This window comes from Antechinus flavipes, chromosome 2 (assembly GCF_016432865.1).
Source record: "Antechinus flavipes isolate AdamAnt ecotype Samford, QLD, Australia chromosome 2, AdamAnt_v2, whole genome shotgun sequence".
NCBI lineage: Eukaryota > Metazoa > Chordata > Mammalia > Dasyuromorphia > Dasyuridae > Antechinus > Antechinus flavipes.
The window spans coordinates 80,658,626-80,673,586 of NC_067399.1; the positions used below are offsets into that span (position 1 = coordinate 80,658,626).

The 14,961-nt window shown below is 32.9% G+C and overlaps 1 protein-coding gene across 1 annotated transcript in view; it reads right to left on the reverse strand.

The window, feature by feature from the left end:
• The window catches only part of CEBPZ (CCAAT enhancer binding protein zeta), a gene marked incomplete at its 5' end in the record, with an annotated part of 21,523 nt that continues 6,562 nt past the window's right edge, over positions 1-14,961 (reverse strand). Inside the window, 13 exon segments of the mRNA XM_051973562.1 lie at positions 1-249; positions 1,089-1,170; positions 1,264-1,325; positions 2,691-2,780; positions 4,107-4,309; positions 4,402-4,462; positions 6,828-6,928; positions 8,159-8,225; positions 9,307-9,375; positions 9,474-9,576; positions 11,164-11,217; positions 12,568-12,656; positions 14,541-14,733. Of these exon segments, the coding sequence (XP_051829522.1) occupies positions 110-249; positions 1,089-1,170; positions 1,264-1,325; positions 2,691-2,780; positions 4,107-4,309; positions 4,402-4,462; positions 6,828-6,928; positions 8,159-8,225; positions 9,307-9,375; positions 9,474-9,576; positions 11,164-11,217; positions 12,568-12,656; positions 14,541-14,733 (1,314 nt within the window).

The following is a 14,961-nucleotide window of genomic DNA, read 5'->3' on the forward strand; positions in this document are numbered from 1 at the left end:
TCTTATGTATAGTTTATTACAAATTTAATTAATAGCTTGAAAGCCACAGAATAAGAATGAACAAATTGAATTTCAAAGTTATAAATAATTGGCTCTTTTAAGAAAGACATCATTTCCTTGGCCTTTTCTTTTTGTGTATGATTTTTGGACCTTTGTGTCTGAAATTTTTCTTCTTCCTGATAAGACTTTTCACATCTCTGCCATGAAGCCAGTCATCTCGTTCAGCCTCCCACTGAAGTTGTTTGATACCTTTGAAGAAAAAAGTCAATTTGGTGGAGTAATTGCATTAAATAAAATATTTTTACTGCAAAAAGGATTTTCAAACACATAGGCCAAACTTTAGTAGAGTGAGAAGTCCTTTTCACCCCATTATTCTGAAGACAGCTAGATATAACAGGAGAAAAGGAAAACATCCATTGGGAGATATAATTAATATGCAGAAAGAACTGAGTAATTTTTAAATGTCAGAAATTATGACAGTTCATTATGATGGGGCTGATAATAAGTAACATGATTAATAAATCAGAATCAATTCTGGGAGCCCCATTTCAGAAAAGACATTGATAAATTAAAGACCATAGAAAAGTCTGAGAACACTGCTCACTTTATCTTGATATCCTACTATGAGCACATCCCTGGAAGGAACAGCCCAGAGAAAACTCAGGGGTGGCATGATAATGACCTTTCAGCATTTGAAGAGCTATCAGAGAACAGGAGAAAGATTGGCTTTGTTTGGCCTTGGGAGGCAGAACTCAAAACAATGGCTGGAAGCTTCGATAAAAAAGGATTTCTTTAGACCTGGAGCTGTCCAGAAAGGTAATGGGCCGAGTATCGCACTGATCTATTCCTTTCACTAGGAGTGTTGAGGCAAAAACTGGATGTGGAGGTGATTATTGTGCATTGTGTTGGGCCATATGGTCTCGACAGTCCCTTTTGCTATGAGGAAGACATGGCTCACGTTCTGTTCTTTTAGAGGGTATATCTATGAAATTTTGGACAAGTTTTTCCAGTTATATTAATCAAGATAATCTAGTCATTCTTCAAATAACATTTGAGAACCCCAATCTTAAATGTTACAAACCACTTACTTGCATTATCTCTGTTGGCCATGGCATTCATACCGATGTTATCAAATTTGGAGCCCACATTTTCATCTAGCAGCTGGCCAAACTTAAAATAAAAAAGGAGAAGTTGATGAAAATTTTATCTTAAAAAAAAAAAAAAGATAATTAATTTGTTTCTCTTTACCTATGTTAGACTTACCTCTTCAGCAGATACAAATAAACTGGAGTCATTGAAGGATCGCTTCTTTTTTTGCCTTGGACCTGTAAAAAGTGTTAAGTATTAAATTCTAGATTAAGTGCAAAAAAAGAAACATCTTGAGATAGGTTAGAGCTGTAAATCCTACAGTGAAAAAGAAGTGCCAGATGAGGCTGGACAGAAAAATTTACATCAAAAAGAAACTCTGGCCCTTCCATATTTTGCTCTGCCCTCACATTCCACCTTCCATTCTCACTTGTCCTCTGAAGTCACAGGAGCCACAACCAGTGATTTGGGGGCTAAAGAATTCTGTTTCCCCCACTTCACAGGTAAAGATAGATGTGCAAATGGGGAGAGAAGGCTAGAGGGAAGCAAGGAGAATGCTGGTGAATGAAAGAAACAAAAGAAGCTATTTCTAGGTACATGTATCAGTATATGCTATTTATTCTCACTATCCTTTTCAAGTAAGAAAGGAAATAAGCATTTAAGTGTCAGGTACTCTTATTAAACACTTTTTAATAAATACAATCGCATTTGATCCTTGCAACAATGCTGAGAGGTTAAGTGATATTATTATCCCCATTTTACAGTTGAGGAAACCAAGGCAGCCAGAGTCTTACTGACTTGCTCATGGTCACACAACTGGTGTCTGGACCAGATCTGAAAAAAAAAAAAAAAAAGTTGAACTTCAACCCAGGTCTTCCTTAGACTTGAGACCAGCTATCTTTCCAATAAGCTAATACTGATAAATAGGAGAATCACAAGTGTGACTATAGATATGTAAACCTAAAATTTCAGAAAAAAGGGAAAAAAATAAGGTAGACAAAGATGCTCTTGAAATACGTCATTACTGTGACACTGTGAAATATAGAAAAAGCTCACAAAAGTTTTATAGTCAAGATTTTTAAAATTATTTATAATGGAATTCCAAATGAAAATAATTATATAAGACTACTATACATTATAATATACATTATACTGTCACATATAGCAGTGGCAATTTGAACATTTTTTAAATGCTCAAAGGTAAGCAAGGAAAAGATCAGGGAAGTTCTAATCTTCCTAAGATGAACTACAGGTTTGTATAGAAAAGAATGAATGCATTTTTAGTGTCATAAAAGCAGAAGTCTTAAGAGAGAAAAGTGCTGTAAAAGCAGAACTTAGGTGTTAAGTAATGCAGTAGTCTAATCATGAATAAGAGATTTGGAGATTTTTAAATATGAAGTAGAAATCAAAGTAAAGGAAAGAAAAAAAAATACCATGTTTTTTGGATTTGCATATTACAAGAAGCTTTATTAGAAGGAATAGTTACAGTGTAGGGGAAAATATAAAGATATTCAATATGGAAATATTTTCTAAGGAAAAACAATTAGTTCTACAGTTTCAAGTCTAAGAGAAAAAAGGTATAAAAGAAATTAAACTCTTCTTACCTTCAAGTGATGTAGCAAAGTCAACATCATCTGTTTTTTTCTTTTTGCCTTTTTTAGTGCTGACCTTGGTGCTAACTTCATCTTCTAGTTCTGTTATTTAAAAAAATACACATAAAACAATTAAAGTCAGTCAGTCAACCAGCATTTATTAAACACTCAGTATGTGCCAGGCACTGTTCTAAGCAGTGGTACAAAGATGGTTGGTGCTTTCCCTCAAGAAACACTCTGTGTAACATTAGAGAGAAGATACAATCAGTATGACCAAGAAAGCCTCCAGTATGGTGAATTACAGTCATAAAGCAAAGCATCACATTCCTTTCATATGTATAATGTCCCATTTCATAGAATTCATAGTTGGCCAGAACTTTACTTCCACCCCCTCAGTTTTCCAATTAAGAAAAAAGGCCCAAAGAGCAAAGCTAATAGAATGGGAACTGGAATCCAGGTCTCATTCTAAATGTGGCTAACTCACCATTACACATGCATAGTAACTGTCTTAGAGGGAATAGAGAAGCTGAATTGAAACATATAGTTGAAAAAAATACTAATTATGAATAAAATTAATTTTTTGGCACAATCTCCACTTTTCATGCATGTCAGCACTTTATTATCCCAAGAATGAAGCGGTATGGTAGAGAAGCCCCAGTGTCCCAAGCCCTTCCTGTCATGTGCCAGGATAACTAGCAATCCCTACATATGTGCCCTCTTTCTGCCAACTTATGAATGGCTCAACTTGTGAAATGCTTTGTCATCTGTAAAATAAGGCTACAGAATATTTTATCTACATCTGGTTGCCTTAGAGGTGGTTTGTTATTAGGAAGTGATCTATAAGCTGTAAAATCAGTGAAATTAATCAATAAATATTTATCAAACAACTCCTAGGGTTCAAGTATTAGGGAAATTAAGAAAAAAGTACAAGTTTCTATCCCCAAGAAGTTAATATTTTAACAAAAGTATCAGAGATCACGAGTTAATCTTACTCTCTCTTCTCTCCTCTATATCCATTGTAGAATATAGAAATACCAATTAAGAAGAAAGGTATGGAAGAAAGGGAGGAAATAGAAAATGAGCAGAAAAATCATCTTGTGGAACCCAACTTTGAATGCTATTTACTTTACAAAAGATCTCCATTTCTCCTCCAGAAAAAAAAAAAAAAACTTTCATCTACATCAACAGGATTATTATCATTATGTGAAAATGTCTATTAGTAGTAATGCTGTCACAGTGCCATGTATAAAAAGAGCAGGCAAAAAACTGATTTGTAGCTGAACAATAACTAAAGTGATCAGTTTATAATATGCTAAGGAAGCTACTTGGGCAAAAACCCTATAAATGAACTTCAGGGAAAATAAAGCTGAAAGGTTTTCCAAAGTTCCTCAAGTTAAAAGTTCTTGTCATCCAAAGATGCCCTCTGACCTGGAATGCTTTCATTTTCTTCATCCAGCACATCCATGAATGTTCCTCCATCTTCACCAATTTCCTCAAATTCTTCATCCATACTGCCCAAGGAGATCTCTTCATCATCCAAATCATTGAAGTCATCATCTTCACTACCTTCCAAGTCTGATTCCTCATCCCCTTGGTTTTTTTTAGCTCCCTTAGTTTTTTTTGCTACATTACTAGAACCAAATAAAAGTACCGTAAACGTTTTGTTAAATGTGGCAACAATGTTCTATTAAATGAGAATAATAAAATAAGTAAAGTACTTTACCCAGCAAAATTAAGGTCATCCTTTCCAGCAGCACTAAAATAATTATCATCTTCAAATGTGTCTGCAAGAAAAAAAAAAAAAGATCAAATACTAAAGAAAACAAAAAATAAAAAAGATCTCCACATATTTCATTACCTTCTCACTTATAAGTAGATGTAAACACATCCTATGATTTAATTACTTTTATAAGACTTATTTCACTAAAATTAACAGTGCTAATCTGAATCCTGAAATTTTAGGCAGCCTGAGAAAAGTACTGATTTGCTGCACAGCTTTTGTACAATTATATTTCCAGATCACTTAATTTTCACTGTCCTGCAAGAACACTGACAACTAATATAAACATACCACAGAGGGCCAGAAAATCAAAATCTTTTGTGATATTATGTTATGCTGAATTTTTATCATAGTAAAAATTAAACTAGTATAAAAAAATCTACTTAAAACAAACTCAAATGTTCAAAATATCAACTATCTTAAATGTTATTCTTTATTTCATATTCTGTAAGTTTCTACTAAAAATTTTTTTTGATAACTTCTCTTTAAATACACTAAAATGGATCTCTAATTACATGTTTTTTAATCAAGAATTGGGATTTTTTCTAAGACCACTCATCTAGTTCGGAAACATTAATTTAAGAACACTAAAAGCAGTTAATTTTTTTCCTGGTAGATTTGTTTCCCTATCAGCTTTTTATCTTTCCTACAATAAAAAGATAAATAAAAAAAATTTTCATATATTAAACACTGGATTTTTTTTCTAGAACACATATGGTTTAACTGGTATTGCTACTTTCCAAAGTACTAATTCTAATAACTGGTGCATTCAAGATAATGTCATTATATTTTACTTTTTCTTACTTTTTTCTAAAATGCTTCACAATTTTCTTTTTCTTAACATATAATTAAAATCAATATTTTTATGTTCTAATTTGGTAGGCAACGCGAAAGCATGAACTTTTTGATCGAAGTAATGAATAATAAAGACGGAATGGAAAATGGATATGACAAGGAAAAAAAAAAAAAAACAGTTGCCAAGGTTATTACAATGGTGACTAAAAAAGAATGGGTAAGGGATCAAACCAAGAGCAATTTGGGGGATAGGGAATAATTAGAAAGTTGGGAGGATAAAGCTGATGAAATTACATAGTTTTAAGTATGTGCTGAAAGAGAAATATTCTTGGGGAGCCAGGTAGAGAAATTAAAATACAAGCAGTTAGAAATAGAAGGGCTAAAGACATGGAATTGAAAATCACTCACAAAGAAGCAATCATTGCCTCTATGGGAGCAGATAATGCTAAGAGTGAGAACAAGAAAGAAAGAGCTCCTTAACATGTAAAGGACAAGAAATAAAGAAACATAAGAAATCACCTTCCACTAAGAAATTCTACCTAAATTATATATTTCATCTAGCCTATCCATAGTTCAGCATTCTGTTGTAATAAGATATACATGAAGACACAAATTTTGAAATATTCTTTGGAATGTTGCTAGGATTTTAGAGTTTTATGCAATGGAGTACAATGTGAGTGACTTTCTACACGGATGGAGAACCCTAAGCATAAAACCACCCACTAACAAGCTCAAAAGACAATACAAGCTGGATAAAGGAGAAGGTGCACTGAAATGCCCTGACCTAACTACATTTCTACTCTCTTTAAATCTCTCCTGGCAATGTACCCCATGAACTTATGAAATATCTTGCATGTTCAGATGGCTATAAACAATTATGGGACACCGAGAACACAGAACAGGGAAGATAAGTGAGAAGGAATAAGGGCCAGTGGCACAGGATAAGTAAGCATACAACCCAGAGTTTTTTTCTCAAGTTCTCTTCATCTTCTGAGGATGAAGTAAGTGCCAGCTGCCCATGAGTCATCCCGCACTTTTATCATGTAACTAGCCTGCCTTGTTCAGTAACACACTTTTCTGATGAGCACCACCACTTCACTTCTGCCTAATTCTCTCCAGATAATGTGTTGCGTAAAGTCTATTAGTATCCAGCATGTGTTTCTTGCTTCCCCTTTGCAAGATCCTCAACCTTGATTATTTGGATTAGCTCCATGATTTATAGTTACTCAGCATCACTGGAAGAATACTAGTATGAAAGAGATGTGCCTTTGTCTTGGGAGAAGAGTGGAGGTCATATATATATATATATATATATATAAAAACAAAAACAAAAAAACAACCACCTATTGTCCACTTTTTTCCGATTTTATTTTGGGTTCACCTGAGTGTGTCTTTTAGAAATATGAACTGACAGACAAGCTCTACGGGTTGTCTATCTACCTGCATGGCAGGTGGTCTAAATACCCTCTCTGTCGACTTTATCTCGGGCCACGATGGGAAGGTACAAGGTCAAATGAGACTAAATTTATAAAACAAACAAAAACATTTGCTCACAAAAATAAATTATTACAAACCAAGTATCTTCTCAAATTCTTCATCATCTACATCTTCTACACTTTCATCATCTGAAGATATCTGACGTTTATGTTTCTCTTTGTCAACCTTCTTGTAGTACCTTGAAATAAATTCCACCAGTTACTTATGTTATACAATATGGACAGTAGCTATTTCACACTTTTCTGATCTAGGATCTTAATGATGACTGCCAATCTTACAAGTTAAATTAGGCAATATGAATTCTTTTTCTACTCATTTTCCCTTGGGTGAATTAACAGGTCAGTCACTTCTGTGAGTCTCATGACACTATAGTACATTTTAACTAAAGACATCCAGTCACTTGGTTGTTATGATTCTGATCATCAAGGTTACAAAAGCTGCCTTTATCAAAATTGCACTGAAATACTAAAACTAGTAATATAGCTAAAAGTTTTTGGTTTAAGGCACAAATTCCAAAGATTCTCTCAATTCCCTAGAATACTAGTTCCTAGTATTGTCCAGGTAGAACAAAAGATTGTGCTTCAATTTTAACCTACAATCAAGTCAAACATTAGCATTCATCTAGCTATAACAGATCATATTTATATATCACATTCAAGTAAATAAATGGTTCCTCATTATAATCCTGAATAGAGAAATATAAAGTTATACTCAAGAATTTGAATTGTCCAGATTGTCGGAACTGATAATTCAAATTGAAGTCTTATGAGCCTGAGATTTGTGGGGGGGTGTATGAGGGGATAGGAAGAGTTTGTTTTTGTTTTGTTTTTTCCCCTATGTTATTCATAAAGCATTAGAAACTTTTGAGTACAGGTAGGCCTAGTGCATTTGGGACCCACGAAGTTTTCAAGCAGACTCTAATTTGGTTTCTATGCAATGTATAAAGATAAATATGACCACTCAGGATAATTACTAAGTCACCATAAAGAAAATACTACTAGCACCACCACTACTACTAGAAAAAAATAGATGAAAGTTGTAAGTTGTAACTAAGAAAGTTGTAAGCTATAATTTACTTTTGCTTTCTAGATAATTCCACTCTAAGGTTCTTGTTTCTGCTAACATAGACCATTTCAGTTATTTAAATCTGAATTAGATCTTTAGATTGTAACTATTAAACTATTCTTAGAATTAACTAAATAACCCACTACTTCAAAATGCTATTTGTAGAAATTTTTTGGGTTTACTGTAGAAATCTCCTATTCATCTTAACATTTCATTAATTTGTTTCTTGTGCTTCATGCTACTGATGCTTCACAACTGATTCTATACAACTTGCAACCCCAACTAAAATTATCAAGAGTATTATCACAATTAAAAAAAGAAATAAGAAAGAAAATCGTATTACCTGTAGAAAAAAATTTCATCCACTGGTATTTGGCTTTCTTCCTTTGCAAGGAATTCCTTACTGTTCACTAAAATATAAAAGATTTCATTAAATCTTTCATTAAAGGAAAAACATTATTTCAACAATAATGTTAAAATCATAACATTATTAAAATTCTTCAAAACATTAACACTTAGTGAATGGAATATTTCACAGATACCAAAAATGATGATTAATGGAAAATCCAGAGGAGCTAAAAGTAAATGGCTAAGGGTAAAAAAAGGGTCAACTTTAACATACCCAACTTCCTAAACAGTCAATAAAGCACCTGAAAAGGATTTTGACTCTTAAAAATACTTGTTTTTTTGTCTACTGCTTAAAACTATCCTAGTGGGCAAGAAACAAGATAATGGCTCTGTCACTATATTTAATTTGAGACAAAATCATTTTGTTAAAAAAAAAATAAAAAACCACACTAAAATTTGAAGACATTTTCACTATCATACATTATCTTAATGTATGTATGATACAATCAGAGGGACAACAGGTACTATTATTAAAATATAGTTAACCAGTTTTATTCTCAAATAAGAAAATCTACCAGAACTACCTAAAAGTAATTATTTTAAATTTTAAAAAATAAAGTCATCTTTTCTGAGAAAATCCTCAAACAAAAATATTATCTGAACTAAGAAAAAATTTAGAGAATATTAATGTAAAGAATGAGAACAATTTTCAAAATGCCATGCTGAAATAAAAATTAAAATTTATGAACTAGTTTATTAAACACTAAGAAGTTAGAGGATTAAATCTGACTAGTTACAAAAATCTGAACAAAACTACCCAAGGATTGAGTAAAATAAAAAAATTTAAATTACAATTAATATAAAAATGCCTTCTGCCTTTCTTTATGGTAGGTCTACTTATTTAGATTAGTAATGCAATTAATATACAAATATATTTATAGTATTAAAACACTACAAAACCTGTCTAGGCAGAAACACAGAAAACCTAGGCAGCAGTCCTGGATTATACACTCTCTCTTTTTCTAGAGAATAAGAAGTTTTTGGTCCAGCCATTCTTTTCCAATTATATGGAAAACACCAACAAAAGCTATATAATCCTTCTGTAACTCTCAACAGTTTCAAACTTCCAAGTTTCATACTTACCAGCAAGATTCCGCAAATCGTTCATGAAATGCTTTCTTTTTGGCTGCATCACAACACTGTCTGTGTTCTCTAAAATGGAATGTGTAAGTCAGTAAAACGTTAGTGATCATATACCCTCAGCCACAAAGTCTGATAAATAAATCCTTTACTACATAAGGAAGACTCACCTTTTCCCTTATGTTGTTTTGGATTTCTATATACAAATCGATCCAAAAATCTCATTAGTGTGAAATCCTGTAATGGGTCTCCGGAATATTGAATATAATCCCCCTATAATCAGGAAACAAGCAAAAAGCTTAAAACTTCTTAAGAAATGAATTAAAATAGTAGATTTATGACCACACTAAATTCTAGAAATTCTAAAATAAAGAAAAAATGATACTGGGTTGAATTAAATTAAATATAATTTAATCACCATACTTATGTTTCTCTATCTCCCTTTTCTCCTTCTACTCTATTTCTGATTGAGCAGAATTGACTTAAGTGAAATAACATCACTCAGAAAGAAGGTGAATCTGAGTCCATACTCTATCACTTATTAGCTATGTGACTCACTGACTCTTAATAAACTTCAGTTTCTTTACAAAGAAAATGGGAACAACTCCTGGTATCTTTCTTTCTCAGCTGCTATTTGGAACAATTAAGATAATCCATGTAGAATCTATTATAAATAGCAAGTGCTCTGTTGCAAGTTACTGTTATTTAAATGGACCATGGGACCTACAAACCAGGACAATGGAGACTTAGTGCAAAGCTTCAACCCAAGATAAAGGACTTGAGCAACAGGAAGATGAAATTACTTGATTGAATTAGAGCATAAGAAAATCAAGAGATCTCAAAGGGACATAAGGAATCACCTCTATAGTTCAATTCCTAACTGACTGAGTATCTCTCTTACCACCTCTTTCAACTATATTTATGTGGAGTCCCCCAGGGAAGGAAAACTCAACTTAGTCAAGTGGCCCACTTTCCATTTCTGAAGAGCCTTAATTGTTAACAAGTGTTCTACCCTGAGATGGAGAAGGTGGGAAAAGAGGCTATTGAAAGCATGGATCTATTCAAGTACAAGGAAGAACGGTTGATATTCAGAGTTAGGGACTCTGGCTCTAGATAAAGGGCTCTCCAGTAATGAACTGAACCAGCTACACCCAGCGAAAGAACTAACTCTGGGAAATTACTATGAACCACAACATAGAATTCCCAATCCCTCTATTTTTGTCCACCTGCATTTTTGATTTCCTTCACAGGCTAATTGTACATTATTTCAAAGTCTGATTTTTTTTTGTACAGCAAAATAACTGTTTGGACATGTATACATATATTATATTTAACTTATACTTTAACATATTTAACATGTATTGGTCAACCTGCCACCTGGAGGAAGGGATGGGAAGGAGGGGAAAAGTTGGAACAAAAGGTTTTGCAATTGTCAATGCTGAAAAATTACCCATGCATATATCTTGTAAATAAAAAGCTATAATAAAAAAAAAAAAATAAAGGGCTCTCTCTACTATGCTATACATTGTATGGCATACATGTTGTATGACATTGGTAAAAAAAAAAGTTATCTGTAAGCAGATACTAACAGCCAGGCTTAAATTCACAGAACCTACGAATCAAAACATCAGCCTCCATATATTACAAAGAGGAAACAGAACCTCTTGGGGATTAGTCAGCAATGGCCCAGGATTCAAACTGATGGAACACAGAATCATTTACTCTTTTCATTTAACAAGGTATTATGCTGACATCAATCAGTACAGAAAGATTTTCTGTGGATCTATTTGTAATTACCTAGAAGAAAGTTAGACATGTACCTTTTATACACCTTTGTCTTTCCTTTTGTTTCAAACTTACCTGTAAAATAGTTTTTGCAAAAAGGGCCACAGATGGATGAAAATGTTCAGAAAGCTAAAAAAAAAAAAATTGTAAACTTCAGATTTCTAATGTTATATTGTCAGGCAAAAAAACAATTTGAACTTGCAAAACAGATAAACCAAAGAGTGATAGTCTGTTTTGTAAAATGATTCTTTCATTTATTTTAAAAAACAAAATAATTCCTTTAAGTGGCCAAATTTACTCAATATTAAGTAGTTTATGAACAACTTTATTTCCTATTCTAAATTCTAGCTATTCTATTTTTCACTTAAACTAAATTTATTTTTGCTTTTTGTATATTTAATTTTATTTATTATTTGGCCACTTAAAGCAACAAATGCTTATTTTGTTTCAAGAAAAACAGGGAAAAGAAAAGGAGGAAATTCAAACAAGGACAAAAAAAGGTAATTTTATTAACTGTGTTAAATGTAACATACCCTTATAAAGCTAATTTAATATAAAAATTAACTTTACAAAAACTATTAACTGAGTGACTGCAAAATATTCTTGATTTCTTTGAGCTAACTTTTGAGTTCATTCAAAGCAAGAAATTTAATCAAATTCATTATTTGATCTTAAAAAAATAAAATAAAATGGTGCCATGCTTTTTTTTCTGAAAAGGCACCCTTCAAGGATGTAGACTGCAATCCTGTCATGTTTACCCATTCCAGGTAGTTCTTGTATGTATCCTCTCCCTAGTTCTCATGGAGGAGAGAAGATGGGATAGACCTTCCCACAGGCCATAAGCAGATTGTCCTTTGCCCCCATCATGGAATAAGCACATCTTTTACTTTAACTCTTCCAACTTCTTATTTGTTAGGTGTTATAACCTCTCATATACCACATGCTGTTGCTCTCTGAATGATACTCTATTTTATGATTTCTTGGAGATTAAAATATTCCATGACTATCAACCAAACAACAACAGTACAATATAGATAATTAAAATAGTGGATCTAGAATTAAACCAAGTAAAAGAGCACTAAGGGATCAAGTTTAACGAGACAAAAGGGAGAAAGACAGCAGAAGTGTGAAGAAAAAAATATTGGACTTAACCAATATGGAAAAAATGTGACTAAGTAAACATGCACTCCCTTCCCATCTACATTAAATTTAAAAATAATTTCCCAATATTGAGCACATATTTGATGAGCATGTCTTTTCATTTATTAGAATTACTTATTTAACAGTCACATCATCTTACTAAGAATTTAAAAACTACTTACGAAGCAAGCAATAACAAATTAATTAAAAAAATCCTTTGCAATTACATACAATTTTTCAGTTTCAAAATCATGGAATAAAAACTGAGATTCTCCTTATGGGAAAAGGAGCACCCTAAAATAGCACAATAGTATTAATGAAAATCTAAGAATACTTTACCTTTCTGAGTTCCCAAAGACTTGTATTATCTGCTCCACAGAACAAAGGGTTTCGATTCAATGGATCATAGGTACTTAAGTTTTTCCCACCTAAAAGCATACAAAGTTATTACTTCCCAATCACATCCCACTTCCAAGGCCAAACTGCTTTTGTACAGGGCCTGAGACATGTACCATGTACAATTAAGGACAAAGCACTTAGCCTCTCATTACCCTTAGATAATTCTTGAATGATGTAAGTTATAAATAAATTGGTGATTTGAAATGATATTTTTCACACATTAATGAAATACCACATTAGAAAAGAAAAATCCTATCACTCAGATTGAGAGTACCAATTTACCACATAATTTTGCTAATTCAAGGACATGTACAAACATTGTAGATTACACCACACTGCCATCTTGAGTTTTTTATTACCAGTCAACTTTTGAGATAGGTAGTACGGTTATTGTCCCTGTTGTACATATTCGGTAACTGAAGTTTAGTGAGGCTACGTGACTTAGTTATAGTCACATCTGAAGTGATAAATGACAACACTTGAAGGTCTTCTGACTTTTAATTCAGTAATCAATGAATTACACAGTTTCAGAACAACAATAAATCTGAGTTGTAGGCTTGGCTCTGACATCAAAGAGCATAACCAAAGACTATATCTAGTTTCATCTATAAAATGAGAACAATATCCATACATAACATAAGTGTTGCGAAAATCAACTCTTATGCAAAACAAAGTACTCTGTGATCATAGAGTATTAGATGAATATGTACTATTAGTATTGATTACTCAGGGCTATAGTGTCCATATGCTGGAGAACTCAATATTTTCTCTTCAATACCACAAAATGACCCCTACACAAAATATTTATAGCTGTTCTTCTTTGCAATATTAAAGGAATAGTAAACAACCAGAAGCCCACTGATGAAAGAAAAGTTAAATAAATCATGGTCTATGATTATGGAATAGAATGGAATACTGCTACAAACTAAGAAACGCTAGAGATGAATGGATACAAAATGGAGCCAACAGATGCATACACAATGACTATAAGGATGTAAATTGAAAGAATTAAATAACAAAATCAAAACTGAGTGTTATGAAATCATAAGGCTTAATATCACATAGGCACCTCAAACTCTGAACATGTTCAATAGATCTCAGTATCTTCTGCCTGAAAGTACTGTATTTCCAATTTCCCTCTGTCAAGAGCTTAGTTCTCTTTCATCAACAACAATAACTGACATTTATCAAAGTTATTTAAAGACCGAAAAAGTTTTCCATCCAGTGTCACAGCTTAGCATTGTCAGTCACCAGAGTTTGCAATCCTCCCTTGTTCTCTATTCCTTACACTCCCATCCTACAAAGCTATTGTTGATTTTACCTCCACATTTCACATCTAGTTTCCTTCTGGATAGTGCTATAGGCATCACCTCAATTTGGTCTTCTTTATCTAAGTTTCTGCAATTGCCTCAGGTGTGTCCCATCTACAATACAGTATTGCTGCCAACACTAGATTCTCAACACACAAATTTGCATCTATCCACTCTTCTGCTCAAGGATCACGAGTAGTTTATTCAAAACAATCTGGCTTCAAGCTTTGTTTCCAAAATGACTTACCAAAATTTCCATTTATTTATTCTGTATTGCGAATCCTTCCTCCCCCCAGCCCTTTGCAAGGGCTACCCTCCTTCCCTAAAACCCTCTCTCCTCATGACTTTGTCTTTTGGAATAACTAACCCCCCTCAAAACTCAATTCACATGATCCATGAAGGACATCTGGCCCCCATATCATTCCTCATTCCCACTTAATAATTCACTGCAATCTCCCTGAGTAATTAGTACTGTATGCCTTATGTAGTACTGTCTTCACTAAGAAGAAAAGCAGAGGCTATTTTGTTTCCCAATGTCTTAACAGAGGAGGTAATTTAAATGTTTGCTGTACTTAATTCAATACCTTCATTATAAAAACTTACCCTCCAAATTCTTAAGATGAACCCATGAGGCAGAACCTGATTTTTCTGCTTCTACAAGATTTTCAGTTGTGCTCTCATCCTTATCTATTTCTTCATCGGCAGTTTTTTCCATTTCTTTATCAGCATCTGTAAATTTTTCAGTATCATCATCATCATCATCTAAGTCCAGAAAATTTTCTTCTTCATCAGATTCCTAATAAAAGAAAGGTTTTTCAAAATAATTTTCTATTTTAAAGTTTAAAACTTTGTGGGTATTTAATATAAAGTCAGTAGTAATCATAAGGTCTAAAACCCTAAAAATGATTGAAGATTTTGAAGAAACATTTCTCATAACTGCTCATTAGTAAATGAGATAAAGTATAGAATAGCAGATATAGAGCTAATATCCCAGGCAGAAAGATGTGGGTTTGAATCCCACCTA